The sequence below is a fragment of the Protopterus annectens genome, chromosome 15.part0 (assembly GCF_019279795.1).
Source record: "Protopterus annectens isolate FY-2018-M chromosome 15.part0, PAN1.0, whole genome shotgun sequence".
Taxonomy (NCBI): Eukaryota; Metazoa; Chordata; order Ceratodontiformes; family Protopteridae; genus Protopterus; species Protopterus annectens.
In genome coordinates this window covers 422,539,103-422,557,611 of record NC_056749.1, presented here as the reverse complement: position 1 = coordinate 422,557,611, position 18,509 = coordinate 422,539,103, and the positions used below count along the sequence as shown (strand labels likewise).

Below are 18,509 nucleotides of genomic sequence, written 5' to 3'. Positions count from 1 at the left end.
GCGTTATGTCACACTCTAAGTATGTAGTACATTTCCTCTCTTACTCCATGCAGTGTAAACAACTCATAAACTAATTTAAGTTGGGAGCATATTAGGTTGCCATAGATAGTTTTGTTAAACATAAAATGGTCGAAATAAGTTCGCTGAAATTTTATTCATCAGCAGTGGAGTTTACCTAATTCTCTCCTCTATTGTGCAGCCTTAGAGTGGGTATATCTAAGTTTGGCTGGGTATGGGGTACAGTGGCACTTCCCCCCAGCAAAAACAAAACTTTGCAATGTTCTCTGAAGGCAGTTTTGCAAATATTTTTCGATTTTTTACATTCCCCAAAACTACCTTTGGTGAGTCAACATGAATCCTTCAAGCTGATGCAAATCTTAAATACAGTATAAATATTCTTGTATATTTTTATAATAACAATGTATTCAGTAACTTTCTCCTACTTTCCTAACCCAGCTACATCAGTTTACTTTCAATTCATTAGCAACTAACCTCCCCACTCTCTACTCACCATGGCCTTACCTATGCCCCTATTCTTGAATACTTAGCAATTACATTCATATCATATTGTGTGAGGCTTGATATATTGTGTGAATATTGTTGAACTATACTTACAATTAAAAGAAATGTACACCTCCTGTTTCTGTTGTATTTACTGTGATAAACTATCTACTGATATGTATATTCCTTATTCATCTAATGTAACTCATCATATGTTATTGCATACAGTCTTGAGTATGACATTAATTGCATGCCTTTTGGCCCCAGCTGTACCTAAAAAGAGTCCTTGGACCAGTATGCTTAGTGAGTTAACTGGTGTTGGAATGAAATAAAATAAAAATAAAATCTTCTTCTGTTAAATTACTGTTATGGCATGAATTGCACACTGAACAGTTTGGTACCCCACCTCTTGCTTAAGCTGAAATATTACAACTGGCCAGTAAAATACTTGTCCTGGTCCCCTTCAATAAACACATCACACAACTTCCACAAACATAATTGTTAACCAATAGTTATTAATTTCACCAAAACATGACACAGGTGATAATAACCATGGAGAGAAAACATAAAACAAATAACCATAAGGGCAGCATAACCACTCACCCATGATAAGCAGTGTCCCCCACTTGCTCACTAATCCTCACACTTACAAGGCAGCGTTACACTGCTCACCTTCAATTATTGCATCACACCTCCAACCAAATAAGCAGCTCTGCTTGCTTATTTACTTAGCAAGCAGTGGAACCATTCACTTTCCTTCCCAAATAATTGACTTGAACCAACACCAGAGGAGGAACAGAAGAGGGCAAGCCTGTCCCTCTTCTCCGCCCTACCCAACTGAAATAACCAAAATCCCCACTAATAAAAAGGGAAGGGAGGCAGACTAGTAAGTTCATGCTAAAATGTGACTACTATCCCAGTTACACTTGCATAAAACCCTTTAAGCCCCTCCCTACTCTTACCTTATTTTCTCCCAAACATCCCGAAATCCTATTTAAACCTATCCCCCCCTTATCCTCTTAATTCCTGCTACTCTATTTATCTAACCCCGCTTGAAGCTGTCCCAGGACAAAACGGTCTGTTCCACACCTCATTTGTCCTGGTCCACTTCAATAAACACATCCCAGCGAATGACATTTGATGACCTTTATTAAACTTCCACAAACATGATTGTTAACAAATAGTTATTAATTTCACCAAAAACATGACACAGGTGATAATAACCATGGAGAGAAAACATAAAACAAATAACCATAAGGGCAGCGTAACCATTCACTCTTGATAAGCAGCATCTCCCACTTGTTCACTTATCCTCACACTTACAAGGCAGCGTTACACTGCTCACCTTTAATTTATTGCATCACACTTCCAACCAAATAAGCATCTCTGCTTGCTTATTTGCTTATCAGGCAGTGGAACCATTCACTTTCCTTCCCAAATAATTGACTTGAACCAACACCAGAGGGGAACAGAAGAGGGCAACCCTGCCCCTCTTTTCCACTCACCAGCCTGACCAGGCTGTTCCTCATCTCTCTGACAAATTTCCATCAATATAACCACCATTAAAGCATTACGCCAAATATCATTTGCTATACCCTCTCCTTTCCAACCAAGCTGGATCTGAGTTATCACCTCCTAAAACCCCATCACATAACACCAAAAATAGCCAGATACCTAAACAGCTAAAAACAAACCTCTAATACTTCTCCTATGCTAAGGTAGTAACCATACCGTCATAACCTAGCATAACCAAATGCCCATGAACTAAATCCTTACCTTACAACCAATGAAAGCCTCACAAAGATTCCAAGGGCATTACCAGCCAACTGGCCAACCAAACCTTAGCCCACTGCCACTAAAGACCACATAGAGGCAATTGCATACCATCAAGGCACATTGAACCCTATTTACCACCCAATGAATGCAATGTTAACTTTGGTACTATTTAATGTACCCAATCATGCCTAACCAAACTGTATCCAAGCCATCACCTCTCAAATCCCCATCACATAAATGACAAAATTAATCTGTTACCTAAACGGCTAAAAGCAAACCAATGATCCCTCTCCAATGATAAAGTAACAACCCTAAACTCATAACCTAGCATACCCAAACTCATTTACTCAATTACCATACCATAAAACTTTGTAATAGCACTGGGGTGATTACCAACCAACTAGACAACCAAACACAGAACCCACTACCATTTGGTACCGTAATTGTTGTGACTCCACCCAACCTACCCAACTCCCCACCAGCACTGACATGCCTTAAAAAGCAATAAATAAATAGAAATTACCTGTAGCCCCATTGTGCACCACTACACCAACCAGAGCTTCCCCAAACAGAATCCATTACCTTAGAATCCACTTCCTTCAAGCCATTAGCTGTTGCCCAGTTAGTGTTCTCACAGGTATGACCTCATTGCTCATCACCGTAGTGATTCAGACATCCGCTACCATCTTACTTTCATCATCTGGGACCTCGCTGGGTAACGCCAAAGTGACTGGAATGCCCATCACCACATAACCATCTCCACAGAGACAAAGTAAAATGCATTAGCAAGTGTACCACCTTTACCCATTTGTTACACATTATAGCAGTGGTGTACCTCCTCTTGGTAATGGAGAGAAAAAACAGTCAGTTCAATGAAAATTTTAAACAATTCCATACTCAGGCAGTACAGTAAATCATGGACCCTGCGATGGCATCCATGAGAAAGGAGAGGCTTACCTAACATAACCTCCCATAACCTTACCATGCCTCCCCCAGATTTCAGAATGTACCACACTATAATTATTCTAACCTAATCTAAAGTAAAAATACCCATCTATCCATGAGAAAGTGCCATCCTGTTCCATAAAGCTGGTGTTGAGTCAGAAATCCTCTAAAGGATATCAGTTCAGAACCCAAATTAAGCCATGGCATGCAACTATGATTAAGCAGCACTTAAAACATTAATTTCTCCAGAGTTAAGGTGGAATTGTTCATGGCTTGCAAACAATGGGAACCCTGGAAGAAGCAGCATGTTCTACCATGTTACTAAACCCCACCATAACTAATGAATAAATAATACATAAACAAAATAAAAACTAATAACTCAGTACCAAAAGAAAATATTAAATATTGAGTAACACAAAAACACAACACAACCTAAACTACTAAAGTAACATATCAGTATTTACAGCATCATTTCACTTTATGTACATTGCACATCACATGAGAATGCAGGGAATGATACAGAAATATAAAGGAAGTTACTTATCAACATGTGACTGCTGTTATTAGAGGCTGGCAGCTATCTTGTAGAACAGTTAAAAGTAGCTGCATAAAGATTTTAAGGGAGAAAATTGAAAGATATAACAGAACAGGGAAAGAGGAGAGTAGGTATATAGGAATGAGTAAAGAGGGTATTTATTAGATATGTGAGGTGAATGAAAGAACTAAGTACAGAGGACAAATTATTATAGGAGTAAGTCACTCTGATGATATTAAGAGAGTGACTAGAAATAGGATTAATAAAGTATGTTGGGTGCAATTTTTTATGTAATTACATTACTTGGGTAGCATTTACATTCTATTTAAGGATATATGTATGTGTATCTATATATATATATATATATATATATATATATATATATATATATATGTATTTTAGTTTAAGGTAGAATTTTGTGAGTATGGATTTTATTTGTCCAATGATGATATCTCAAAATTTGGGCTTAAGGATTTAAAAGGCATGACTGGTGTAATTCAGATTGGGTAGTGAACAATACAGGCTTGGAGTAGATCCTGAAAGTGACCTTTACCTGTAATATGGCAGTGTGTTAATTATAAGTATGTTAACAAAGTTATGGTGTCTCCTGAATGAGTTTAAATAGGAGGGTCTCAACTAAGTAGATAGCTTATTATTGACTGGGTAGCCATTTGACTTTTATTAGGGTGGTACACTGATATTTTAGCTTTGGAGAATATATTATAAATCTGCATACATTGTTTGAAGTAGCATAAGATTAGGTAAGATTCTATTTTCAGACAGAAGCAACATTTAGGAGTCCATATTACAACTGTGGTAGCAGCATTGTCTTCTGTATGGCAGTTTTCCCTGTGATAGGAGGTAGAGTTAAGCAACTACTAGGTATAGTTTGCTGTGGTTGCTCACAAAAAATAAAGAATATGAGAGAAGCTTTGTTTTTATGCCATTTTATTTAAACAAATTACTGAATAACTAATTAACTTAGTCCCTTTATATGTATTTAACACCTAGGTTATTTCTTTTTATACAATACACCAAGGTTTACATTGTAAATGTGAGCAATGGTGAAGATATCCGTCACTTTTGTCTAACTTGTAACGTATCTAAAAAGTTAACTTTTAGTTTGTTTGACATTGATTAGTTGCATTATTAATAATCCTCTCTAGTATTTATTATTGTCACTTAAGCTTTAATGTGACTAATAAAACAGGATGTGTAGCTTCAATTAATTAGCATTATTGGCATCTATTAACGAAGATTGTGTTTTTATGTAAAAATTGTATTCACATAATTAGAAATTAAGTTTAAACAGTAATATGATTTCTATAGTTAGGGTAGTTTTCCCATCCATTTCTTTGTAATGTATTTTGTACAAGTAACAGAACATGGACTCTTGTGTTGTCCCAAATTAATATGTTCATCAGATGTATTGACACACATTTGCATATGTCACAGATTATATAAGGGACATTTTTGTGATTTCACTTTAATGCAAATTGTTTCTTACATAAACACTTAAGTTAAAGGGCATACAGTTTTATTTCGTCAGCCATCTCTGAATTACACAATTTGCTTTAATACAATCCTTTATAATACTGAACAAAGGTGCTTCAGTCATTTTTTCTTGACACTTTTTACACATAACAGCTTTCTCTTTCAGTTATGCTTGCAATTTTTGTATCTCCTTGCACCTTTAATAGAAATTTCACAGATTCATGTAAAATTCATGCTTTGAGAAAATTCTAGTTTTGATAATATAAGGTATCTGTCCTCTAGATTTTTTTTATAGATTTAAATCACATCTTTATAAGATTATGAATCAATTGACTATGTTTGATATACTAATATGTATATTTAGAGACATCCATTTTTATATAAGTTACTAGATCTTTTTCTTTTGTGTTCTGCAAGAAGTTTATATGAATATAAACTAAATAAACTGAATTTTCTAACAGGCTTCATTGGAGTCCAAAAAGTTATTGTATATACTTCCTTAATCATAAGTAGAGAAAAATTGTACTCCTTATCATAATACAGGTTCTCTATTAAAATAAATATATATATGCTATCAATTATTTAATAACTTTCAGAAAATAACTTTGTCTTAAAATCTCAATGATATCTGAGATATTTTTAAGAGATATAGTTATATAATAATGTAAGACATATTCATGTAACAGTTATTAATTACACTGTCAATATTGTTTACAAAGTAATTACATTTTACCTAGTTGTTATTCTTTAATTGAAACAATACAAAACAATGTTTGCACGGAAGCAATTGCACGGCTCAAAGGAACAACGATACAAAAGGAAAACAAGAGCCAGCAAAACAAGACCCAGAGAAATACTATTTATTTTATAATACATAAGGACAGCAAAGAAATTGCACAGACCGGTTTCGGCTGGTAATCTATACACAGCCTTCTTCAGTGTAAAATAAGCATGCTCAAGGCTGTCATTTAAATAGGCTGCAAACAAATCTGATTGGTTCAAACTAAAACTTATCATTCAACCCGGGTGGAAAAAGACCACCCAACTTAACAATCCATTTTTTCTCTTTTGAATTTAATAATGCATGCCAACCCGTTTTGTTAGATTTTTTACCCCGAATTATATCAATAATGGTAAACATAAAAGAAGCTGAAGGATGTGATAATTGATGTTTAAATAGAGCATTGTTAATTCTACCTTTTTTGGTGTTGCTAATATGTTCCGAAATTCTCAATCTGAGTGGCCTTGAAGTTTGACCTATATAAAAGGCTCCACATGAACATGTAGCTAAGTAAATAAGCCAATCTGAACTACAATTGGCAAAAACTTTTATCTCATATACAGTGGAAGAATTTCTGCTGGTGAATTCTTTGGTTTTAGATATTTTATTACAATTGATGCAATGTCCACAGGGATGACAACCCGTAAGAATGGATCCTTTTAAGGTGGTTTGGATTGGTTCAGGATTATCTGTATCATGTCCATGTTTGTAATGACTGAATGTGCTACCTAGATTTCTACCTTTCCGAAATTAAAAAAGACATCGATTGGGGATAATGGTAGATATGTCAGTGTCATATAATAACAAATTCCAGTGTCTTTGGATACTCTGAATAAGGTTGTCTGAATTTCTGCCATATGTAGTAGTAAACCTGAGGGGTTGATTGGGAGAACTGTGATCGGTCCTGTAAGTTAATAAGTTTTCCCTATCCATATGACCCACTTGGTGTATGGCATCGAAGACATGGCCCATCTTGTAATCCCTATTCCTGAATCGGTTGATGAGGTCTTTGCTTTGTTCCCTATAGGATGTATTATCAGAACAAATACGTTTTAGTCTGATAAATTGAGATTTGGGAATGTTTTTGCAGATGTGTGGAGGATGAAAACTCGAGGCATGTAATATAGTGTTATATTCAGGGTGTTTCCTGAATACTTGAGTCCCTAGGGTATGATCAGATAATCTATTGATAGATACATCTAAAAACGTGATGTTATTGTGATCATAATGTAAAGTAAAATGTATACCCCATCGATTGTTATTGAGATATGCTAAAAATTCAAATAGTCCTTCAAGATCGCCCTTCCATACTGCCCAGCAATCATCAAGGTATCGTCGCCAAATATCAAGATGTTCAAGATATATGTTGTTACTGCTGTTGTATATCAAATCCTTCTCCAAATAAGCCATAAATAGATCGGCATAGATGGGTGCAAAGGAGGAGCCCATGGCGGTACCCTTGGTTTGCCAGAACATTCCTCATTCCAGTGGATTAGAAGCTTTATCATATAGGTTGGAGATTTCAGGTTTATATACATGTGAATTCAATGAATTTTTATTAGATATGGCCTCCTATGTCCTGACTAATAATGTTTTTTTCTACCAAGATGTCTGCTACTGGCAAACCAAGGGTACCGCCATGGGCTCCTCCTTTGCGCCCATCTATGCCAATCTATTTATGGCTTATTTGGAGAAGGATTTGATATACAACAGCAGTAACAACATATATCTTGAACATCTTGATATTTGGCGACGATACCTTGATGATTGCTGTGCAGTATGGAAGGGCGATCTTGAAGGACTATTTGAATTTTTAGCATATCTCAATAACAATCGATGGGGTATACATTTTACTTTACATTATGATCACAATAACATCATGTTTTTAGATGTATCTATCAATAGATTATTTGATCATACCCTAGGGACTCAAGTATTCAGGAAACACCCTGAATATAACACTATATTACATGCGTCGAGTTTTCATCCTCCACACATCTGCAAAAACATTCCCAAATCTCAATTTATCAGACTAAAACATATTTGTTCTGATAATACATCCTATAGGGAACAAAACAAAGACCTCATCAACCGATTCAGGAATAGGGATTACAAGATGGGCCATGTCTTCGATGCCATACACCAAGTGGGTCATATGGATAGGGAAAACTTATTAACTTACAGGACCGATCACAGTTCTCCCAATCAACCCCTCAGGTTTACTACTACATATGGCAGAAATTCAGACAACCTTATTCAGAGTATCCAAAGACACTGGAATTTGTTATTATATGACACTGACATATCTACCATTATCCCCAATCGATGTCTTTTTTAATTTCGGAAAGGTAGAAATCTAGGTAGCACATTCAGTCATTACAAACATGGACATGATACAGATAATCCTGAACCAATCCAAACCACCTTAACAGGATCCATTCTTACGGGTTGTCATCCCTGTGGACATTGCATCAATTGTAATAAAATATCTAAAACCAAAGAATTCACCAGCAGAAATTCTTCCACTGTATATGAGATAAAATTTTTTTGCCAATTGTAGTTCAGATTGGCTTATTTACTTAGCTACATGTTCATGTGGAGCCTTTTATATAGGTCAAACTTCAAGGCCACTCAGATTGAGAATTTCGGAACATATTAGCAACATCAAAAAAGGTAGAATTAACAATGCTTTATTTAAACATCAATTATCACATCCTTCAGCTTCTTTTATGTTAACCATTATTGATATCATTCGGGGTAAAAAATCTAACAAAACGGGTTGGCATGCATTATTATATTCAAAAGAGAAAAAATGGATTGTTAAGTTGGGTGGTCTTTTTCCACCCGGGTTGAATGATAAGTTTTAGTTTGAACCAATCAGATTTGTTTGCAGCCTATTTAAATGACAGCTTTGAGCATGCTTATTTTACACTGAAGAAGGTTGTGTATAGATTACCAGCCGAAACCGGTCTGTGCAATTTCTTTGCTGTCCTTATGTATTATAAAATAAATAGTATTTCTCTGGGTCTTGTTTTGCTGGCTCTTGTTTTCCTTTTGTATTCTTTAATTGATCCATATTCATAGCTCTCACCTCTCCAGCTTTTTTAAGAACATCCAGATTTTGCTCTCTTATTTTTGGTCTGTTCCTCATAAAATGTGCAGTTTTTTGGCAAATCAGTTGGGACTGGAGTCACTAAATAATGTCATATATTTGAGTTTCAGACTTCATACCCTTCAGAAAATTCACATGAATGCAAAACCTGTTAACATATCAACTTTCAATGTCTATAAAGAGATATTTAAAAATGTTCCCTGTTTGGGGGCTTTTGACCCCCCATTATTTTGGCTTTGTCTAGCATTCTTGCCCTAAGAATCTGAAAAGTATATCCACACCATGTCCCCAGCCAGACATAATATGCATTTTTATCCTTGCTTTAATCTCCATCAGTAAAATCTATACATTTTATAGACAGTACATACAATGTCCCTGTAATTTGCATTTCTGACATTCATTATAAGGATTGATAATGTAATATCAGTACTTTACTGTTTATTACTTTATATTAATTTATTAGTTTATGTCAATATTTAATTCCTAATAGTTGTTTTTATCAATGCTATTAATACAGCATATTTTCTTCTGATTAACAATTTAAACAAATTGTGACACAATTCCTTGTCACATGTAATTCTTTCTAAATGTGTAGATTTTTTTATGCAATACATTTCATGTACATGAAATACATTTAAATTTTGCAGTTTATTAAAATCGAATCCACTGAAATTAAAAATGTTTTTTTTTAAATAACAACACACAGGATGCCAACATAAAACTGACCTTTGATCTTACATATTTAGCACGTAAAAAGAAAAGTAAAAAAAAACTTTATTCAAAATGATCCACTGTTGTATTCCTGTAAGTATTTTGTGAGCACACAGCTAACAAGAGTAATGTATACACATTATAAATCATATTAAGAAAGAACTAAGAAGCAATGCTGTTTTTCAACAGAATATAATCAAAATTTGAAAAAAATGTTCTTGTCTTAATATTTTATTTTGAGAATTTGTGAAAGACATTTGTCTTTCTACCTTCCAGTGAATTCCCCTTGTTATAATCTCAATTGAAAAACAAGTCCTTCATTCTTATTTCACAAGCTTGACTGCTACAGAATAGATGTGTAAGGGTGTTTTACAGTCCAAATCTTAGTTTCCTTTGAATACCATCTGTCTCTGTTAATACTGTGATTTTCTAATCCATCTAAACCAAAATTACATTTAATTAAGGATACTGTTTGCTCTGGAAATCTAGCATCATCTTTCTAGTCAAGAAAATAGAACTATTTTCTTTAGGCACTGATTCACAGTCAAACAATTTAGCTAACAACTTTTAAATGATCCTTCTGTCTCATCTGTATTTCTTTCTTTCTTTTTCTCTAAATTAAATTGCATTGCATGTGATCTGTCTGTAGCTCTTTTAACTGAATTTGAACCCCATACTACCCTTCTGAACATTTTCAGTCAGTTTCACTAATTGGTCACTTCATGTGATTTAGAATCACAGTTTCATATGTTCTTACTAAGCTGACAGCCAAGGAGACTATTAAGAAGCTCAGCCACATCACCCAGTTCTGGTGGGAGACACCTATGAACCAGATTTTATCCACATATCCCTGATGAAAGTTTGCATTCACCCATCCTGTCCATCTGACTAGTTAGAGGTTGCCTGGAAGTGCTGTTTTTAATATGTTAGAGCAGCTTTTTCTAAAAACGGTGACTATGTTGGATTAGGCACCTGTCATGTCATCTAGTGCTGTTGATATGGTAGTCTAAGTTTAAGTCTCTAGAGTGGATTAGGCACCTGTCATGTCATCTGGTGCTGTTGATATGGTAGTCTACGTTTAAGTCTCTAGAGTGGATTAGGCACCTGTCATGTCATCTGGTGCTGTTGATATGGTAGTCTACGTTTAAGTCTCTAGAGTGGATTAGGCACCTGTCATGTCATCTGGTGCTGTTGATATGGTAGTCTACGTTTAAGTCTCTAGAGTGGATTAGGCACCTGTCGTGTCATCTGGTGCTGTTGATATGGTAGTCTACGTTTAAGTCTCTAGAGTGGATTAGGCACCTGTCATGTCATCTGGTGCTGTTGATATGGTAGTCTAAGTTTAAGTCTCTAGAGTGGATTAGGCACCTGTCGTGTCATCTGGTGCTGTTGATATGGTAGTCTACGTTTAGGTCTCTAGAGTGGATTAGGCACCTGTCATGTCATCTGGTGCTGTTGATATGGTAGTCTACGTTTAAGTCTCTAGAGTGGATTAGGCACCTGTCGTGTCATCTGGTGCTGTTGATATGGTAGTCTAAGTTTAAGTCTCTAGAGTGGATTAGGCACCTGCCATGTCATCTGGTGCTGTTGATATGGTAGTCTAAGTTTAAGTCTCTAGAGTGGATTAGGCACCTGTCATGTCGTCTGGTGCTGTTGATATGGTAGTCTACGTTTAAGTCTCTAGAGTGGATTAGGCACCTGTCGTGTCATCTGGTGCTGTTGATATGGTAGTCTAAGTTTAAGTCTCTAGAGTGGATTAGGCACCTGTCATGTCATCTGGTGCTGTTGATATGGTAGTCTACGTTTAAGTCTCAAGAGTGGATTAGGCACCTGTCATGTGATCTGGTGCTGTTGATATGGTAGTCTAAGTTTAAGTCTCTAGAGTGGATTAGGCACCTGTCATGCCATCTGGTGCTGTTGATATGGTAGTCTAAGTTTAAGTCTCTAGAGTGGATTAGGCACCTGTCATGTCACCTGGTGCTGTTGATATGGTAGTCTACGTTTAAGTCTCTAGAGTGGATTAGGCACCTGTCATGTGATCTGGTGCTGTTGATATGGTAGTCTAAGTTTAAGTCTCTAGAGTGGATTAGGCACCTGTCATGTCACCTGGTGCTGTTGATATGGTAGTCTACATTTAAGTCTCTAGAGTGGATTAGGCACCTGTCATGTGATCTGGTGCTGTTGATATGGTAGTCTAAGTTTAAGTCTCTAGAGTGGATTAGGCACCTGTCATGTGATCTGGTGCTGTTGATATGGTAGTCTAAGTTTAAGTCTCTAGAGTGGATTAGGCACCTGTCATGTGATCTGGTGCTGTTGATATGGTAGTCTAAGTTTAAGTCTCTAGAGTGGATTAGGCACCTGTCATGTGATCTGGTGCTGTTGATATGGTAGTCTAAGTTTAAGTCTCTAGAGTGGATTAGGCACCTGTCATGTCATCTGGTGCTGTTGATATGGTAGTCTAAGTTTAAGTCTCTAGAGTGGATTAGGCACCTGTCATGTCATCTGGTGCTGTTGATATGGTAGTCTACATTTAAGTCTCTAGAGTGGATTAGGCACTTGTCATGTCATCTGGTGCTTTTTATATGGTAGTCTACGTTTAAGTCTCTAGAGTGGATTAGGCACCTGTCATGTCATCTGGTGCTGTTGATATGGTAGTCTAAGTTTAAGTCTCTAGAGTGGATTAGGCACCTGTCATGTCACGTGGTGCTGTTGATATGGTAGTCTAAGTTTAATTCTCTAGAGTGGATTAGGCACCTGTCATGTCATCTGGTGCTGTTGACATGGTAGTCTACGTTTAAGTCTCTAGAGTGGATTAGGCACCTGTCATGTCATCTGGTGTTGTTGATATGGTAGTCTAAGTTTAAGTCTCTAGAGTGGATTAGGCACCTGTCATGTGATCTGGTGCTGTTGATATGGTAGTCTACGGTTAAGTCTCTAGAGTAAGGGTTGATTTACCATCAGCCCTATTTATATGAAAGAGACCAAAGAGTGCTGAGTCAGTCATAGTACAGGAGGCTAATAACAGATTACTTCTCATGAGTCTATGTGAGGCAGTGGAGAGGGGCAAGGATTTCAGTCTCTCTGAGTAGTTTAAGGATACCAAGACGAGATCCTTTTGATGAGGAAAAAAATTGAACTCTTTTGAGTTGGTTTATGTGGTTAGTGAGGTACATGTTGAAGGGGCATTGTATTCAATGATGGACCTAATTAGGAAGGGGGGATAAATTGGCTTATACATTTATGTATCAGAATGGGATTTGATAACTGTTCCCAGTCTGCAGTCATCGGTAAGCTTATTACATCATAGTCCTATAATATCAACTTTATTTCCAAAGTGTATAACAAAAAGGAGGGGACCAAGGAAGGAGCCCTGTATGACACCACTCACAATGGCTTTCTGTCTACAGAAAATATCCCTGGCCTTAATGGCATGGGTTTTTTTTCAGGAAGCCAGTTATCTAACAGCATACTAAGCATAGGTTAATGCTAAATTGGGAGAATTTGTCAACAATCCCAGAATATAGGATAGTATTATAGACCTTGGCAAGGTATAGGTAGACAGCATGAACTGTATGATCCTTATCAGTAGGCTCTGTAACCCTTCCGATTCAACCAAGATGAGAAGACAAGATCTGCCTGTTAAAAGCCAAACTAGTATGGCTCCAAGGATAAAAGGTGACCCATATCAGTGTTTATTAGTTCAGCTGTAATACATTCTGTAGCATTTCAAATAATACTGAGACTAATAGGACTGCAATTTCCAAGGTCAGTAGAAGGGCTATCTTTATATCTGGGTGCAGATGCAGCTGTTCTTCATGTCTTGGGGATGAAGCTAGTAGAGGCAGAGTTAAGCTGAAGAGTAGATAGGGAAGTATTGCTAGATGAGACGTAGTAATTCTCAGCAGATATCCAGGGATACTCTCATGTCATGTGGGACTGATATTTTTCTTTTCTTTTTTTTTTAATTTTGGAAAGTGCTATGAGGACTTGTCCCAAAGTTATTTTGGGATGGGAGGTATGCTGGGTAATGGGGACAGATGGAAGGGTGGTTGGAATGAAGATGAGGCAAACTTTGTATGCAACAGTATTAATATCCTTGTGGTCAAAGGCGGAGGTACCATTAGAGGTAAGTTCAGTACAAAGTTGTTGGCTATTTCTGTGGTTCCTAACATAACTGATGAAGGTTCTATCCCTATAAGCATGCAGTCTACTGCTTAATACCTATCCACTGCTTGACAAAATGTTCCATTTTGAAAACCTTTAATAATTATGCATGTATAGAAGGGATTCTTTTTCTGTCCTGATGTTTTACATACTCAGTCATTACAATCTGCAGGCTACACACAATCTGTGAAATGACCCACCCAAGTCCAAATAGTTTTCAGCCTACCCATATTTCTTGTTTTGCTCTCTTTCACTCACTCTCTTTCTCATCTTTGTTTGATTTGTTTGCCAGTTTTCCTCAGTAGTAATGCTTCATACTTGTAATACACATTTCCTTAAGCCTGATAAGAATATACTATTAAAATAGAAACATACCACAGGAATCAAATCATACATTTTATAAAATCCACACTTCCAATTCAGCTACCTTGGCGTGGTTTAATTGTCCAACAGTTTTTCAATCTTGATTTGCTGAAGCAAGTGATCGTAGAAACATTATAAGTAACATAAAATGTACAGTATTAATACGTTTTGTCTCTTCTTTTCTTCTACTTTTTTGTGTTAGCAGTAATTTTAGGTTGAAAAACTCATATTCCCATACATGTAAAGTATGGTCAAATAATGCTTAATAAAAGTGTTGGTTTGTGTACAGTTTCTTATTAGAATGAAAGCTAAGCATTTCAATGTAGCCCAAGAAAATGTGTTACTTTGATGCAGCTGAACTTATATTTCAGTTATCATTTAATTTTCTGGACATGTCATTAGAAACAACATGATTGTTTCTTTCTCTTGTAGGTAACATTTTTGTTGTCAGCTTGTCTGTTGCTGACCTTGTGGTGGCAGTCTATCCATATCCTCTAATCCTTGTTGCTATTTTCAACAATGAATGGACGCTTGGATATATTCATTGCCAGGTCAGTGGGTTTTTCATGGGTCTAAGTGTCATTGGGTCCGTGTTTAACATCACAGCAATTGCAATCAACCGATACTGCTACATTTGCCATAGCCTAAAATACGACAGGCTCTACAATCAAAAGAAAACCTGCTTTTACCTTTGTCTTACATGGACATTGACTGTGCTTGCCATTGTGCCAAACGTATTTGTTGGTTCACTGCAGTATGATCCCCGTGTGTATTCGTGTACTTTTACACAAGATGTGAGTTCAACCTACACAATTGTGGTGGTGGTTGTGCACTTCATAGTACCACTATGTATAGTGTCATTTTGTTATTTAAGGATATGGGTTTTGGTCATTCAAGTTAAGAGTCGCATAAGACAAGAATTTAAGCAAAAGCAGAAACCAACTGACTTCAAGAATTTTCTGACTATGTTTGTAGTTTTTGTACTTTTTGCAGTCTGCTGGGCACCACTAAATTTTATTGGTCTCGCAGTAGCTATAAACCCTGTTGCAGTGGCACCAAACGTACCAGAATGGCTCTTTATCCTGAGCTATTTTATGGCTTACTTCAATAGCTGTCTCAATGCTGTTATTTATGGACTTCTCAATCAAAATTTTCGAAAGGAGTATAAAAGAATTCTTAAGCTCTTATGGACACCAAAACTCTTATTCACAGACAGTACAAAAGGAGGGACAGATGGCACAAGAGGCAAACAATCTCCTGCAGGGACAAACGACAATCATGCCGAAGTTTACCTATAAAACTGAACTCACTAAATATTTCCTAGGAACTACAATTCAGAACCACTAAAACCTATAGTACATCTTGAATTATTGCTATTACACCTGCTTGCCTTATGATTATTTTTTTACTGAAAAAGACAATGGATAAACCAAACTATTTAACTGTTTTGACAGCTGCATTTAGCAGTTATCATTTTATCAACATCAGTAATTTTCAAAGCAGAAACAGAAAACTAACATTCCACTCACTGTTAAATTGATGCACTGTCAGAAAGCTGAATGGATTACTTTAATTTTATTTGATATTTATGAATGATGAACCTAGTGGTAATGCATTTTTCTGTACATATAAAAGTTATATTAAACTAACTGCATAATAAATGTGGTAAAGAGGTTGTCCAAAACACTGAAATAACACAACAAAATGACTCTTAAACTACTACTAACTTAAGGTCATGGGCAGGACTGTGTGTAGACAAGTGTACATTTCTAACCATTGACAATGAACTGCTCCCATTAGTACTTTTTGTCAAGAAACATATTTTTTTTTCTGTCAGCACTAGAACTTAAATATTATTGTGCCAAACTGCTAGAAAGGTAAAAGAAACTTACTTGATAAATGTAAGCATAAAGAACTCAGAATATTTATTTTCTTACATTACTGTACTTTTATAGCACTTATCTGAAAGCAACAAAGAACACATTTTTAAACAATTAATAAAATATTCATGGACATCCTATAGGTGCTAAAATTATATGTGTGTGTGTATGTGTGTGTGTGTGTGTGTGTGTGTGTGTGTGTGTGTGTGTGTGTCGATGTCTATAAACACACCTGCTCATGTTTGCATGAAGTAAATGTGCAACATACTGATATAACTTTGCAAGACTTCATGTTTGTAATCCCAGGGTGTCCATCCTTCTAACTAACCTATTTTGGTCCTTGTATTTGATTTACTATTTCCAGAAAATATTTTCTGTTTTTAATTTCATCTCAAAATCCCAGTCTCCATTTTTTTACCCCAAATTAAGAAAATATTTAAATGGGATAACATGATGTTTTTTAAATGCTGCAAAACTGTGTTTAATAACAGAGTTGTACAAATTTAAAATGTACTTGAATTTTATAAGTGTTATAAGGCATAGTACCTCTGAACAGAAATTACTAACTGCAAGACAGTATCTCAGACAGTTATGAAGTTCACTGCATGCATGTTGCCAGGTTCCATTACTTATAACTATTGATTCCAAATGCTGACATAAAGAATCATTAAGAGTGAGTTCAGCATACTGCTCTACATGTCAGACTTAGATAATATTATTAGCAAATAATGGTTATATGAACTGACATAACCTTCTCTTGTTCTACATGCCACTACCCCTAGCAACTTAATATTGGGTGAACTAATATTGGGGTGAGGTCACGCTTGGACAATGGACTGAGTAGTTTAGTAAACAGCCAAGTAAGTGCTTTCATTATTAAAAGCACATACTTGATATGTCTGTGATATTATAGCAGTCACAGGAACTCTTTAATATGATGTTCTGTGCTCTGTGTGTGCATAAATGAAATAGTGTACCAGGAATCTCAGGATTCAGTGCTGAACCATTTATGTGGCTCAGTGTTCCCGATTTTTCCTTCTTTTTTGTTTTTGAAGTGTGATGACAGGGTACCTAGGTCACTTTGCGCAACCAGCTTGAATTGAGTAACAAGTTTTTGATAGTCAACAAGCAGGAGTTTGCTCAGTTAATAAGCCAGTCCGTCATATGGTACACCAGTACCAGTTTTGTGGCTCAGTACAGAATTCTCTAATTCAGATCAAGAGTCATTTGGCTTGTTATAGGTCCTGAATGTTATGTACTTTTTATCTCAAGGGACAACTATTTACAGTCAGGCTGCAAAATTTAAAGCATAATCATATGGGCATATAGTAGAGTCAGCATTAAATCTTAAGGATGAAAAGTCCTAGCTCTACCACTAAATAAGACTGCATTCCTTAAATAAATATTCTTTAAGTACAAACCATTAAATAATAGTATTCCAGAATCAATGCCTCACTTGAGTTATATTTCTCTGAAATGCATGAACAATGTAGTCACTTGTAACCAATAATGCTGAAGTAGTTCTCCCCCTAAATGAGAATCTGTGAATGTCATTCCTCCAGATGGAGCCTAGCTCACTTGATTTTGTGATTTGGGTTTTTCATTAAAATGCCTTCTTGTTCCATGCTGATCAACAAACTATTTTGCCGAAATCTTGCTTGATGAATAGTAGTACCACAGCAATGGAACTTACTTTTCTCTGAGAGTTTTATGATGCATAAGTACTAGACCAATTTCACTGTAAAATAAACACAAAGCAGACAATATCTGTATTTTCTAAGTTTCTCGTTCACTGGAATTTATGCTGTATGTTCATAATTGGCATAATGTTTATAACCCTTGGGGCATGTAAGTTGCTTTTTATGTTTTCTTCTGATTCTGCTTTACATAGGGCATAGGAATCTGACACAGAAAATGTTTTGCAAGCTGCAAAATTTTGTCTATCATGGATGATAATTTTTTTCCATTTCTCTTTTTTGACCATCAGGATCCTAGCAGCACCAACCAGTTTGTTCCCCTAGGTAAAAATCATATGGCTTATGTATTCACTTGCAGAGAGGATTGGATTTATGTGGAATGGCACTGTCATTCACATGGACAATCAGGGTTTTTACTTTAAGGCCTAACTCCTTGTGCATCTCATTAGCATCCAGTAGGTTCCCATACAATGGTTGCTTTGGAATACACATCACACCTACATGCAAAATGATAAACTGGCCCTGCACCTCTTGTAGACAAACACCATGT

General features: G+C 36.1%; 1 protein-coding gene across 1 annotated transcript in view; it reads left to right on the top strand.

Annotated features, from left to right (window-relative positions):
- Positions 1–15,809, top strand: part of GPR50 (G protein-coupled receptor 50) — a 50,397-nt gene extending 34,588 nt beyond the window's left edge. Inside the window, exon 3 of the mRNA XM_044057278.1 lies at positions 14,815–15,809. Within this exon, the coding sequence (XP_043913213.1) occupies positions 14,815–15,680 (866 nt within the window). The 3' untranslated portion in view covers positions 15,681–15,809. The remainder of the gene's footprint in view (positions 1–14,814) is intronic.
- Positions 15,810–18,509: the final 2,700 nt, after the last annotated feature.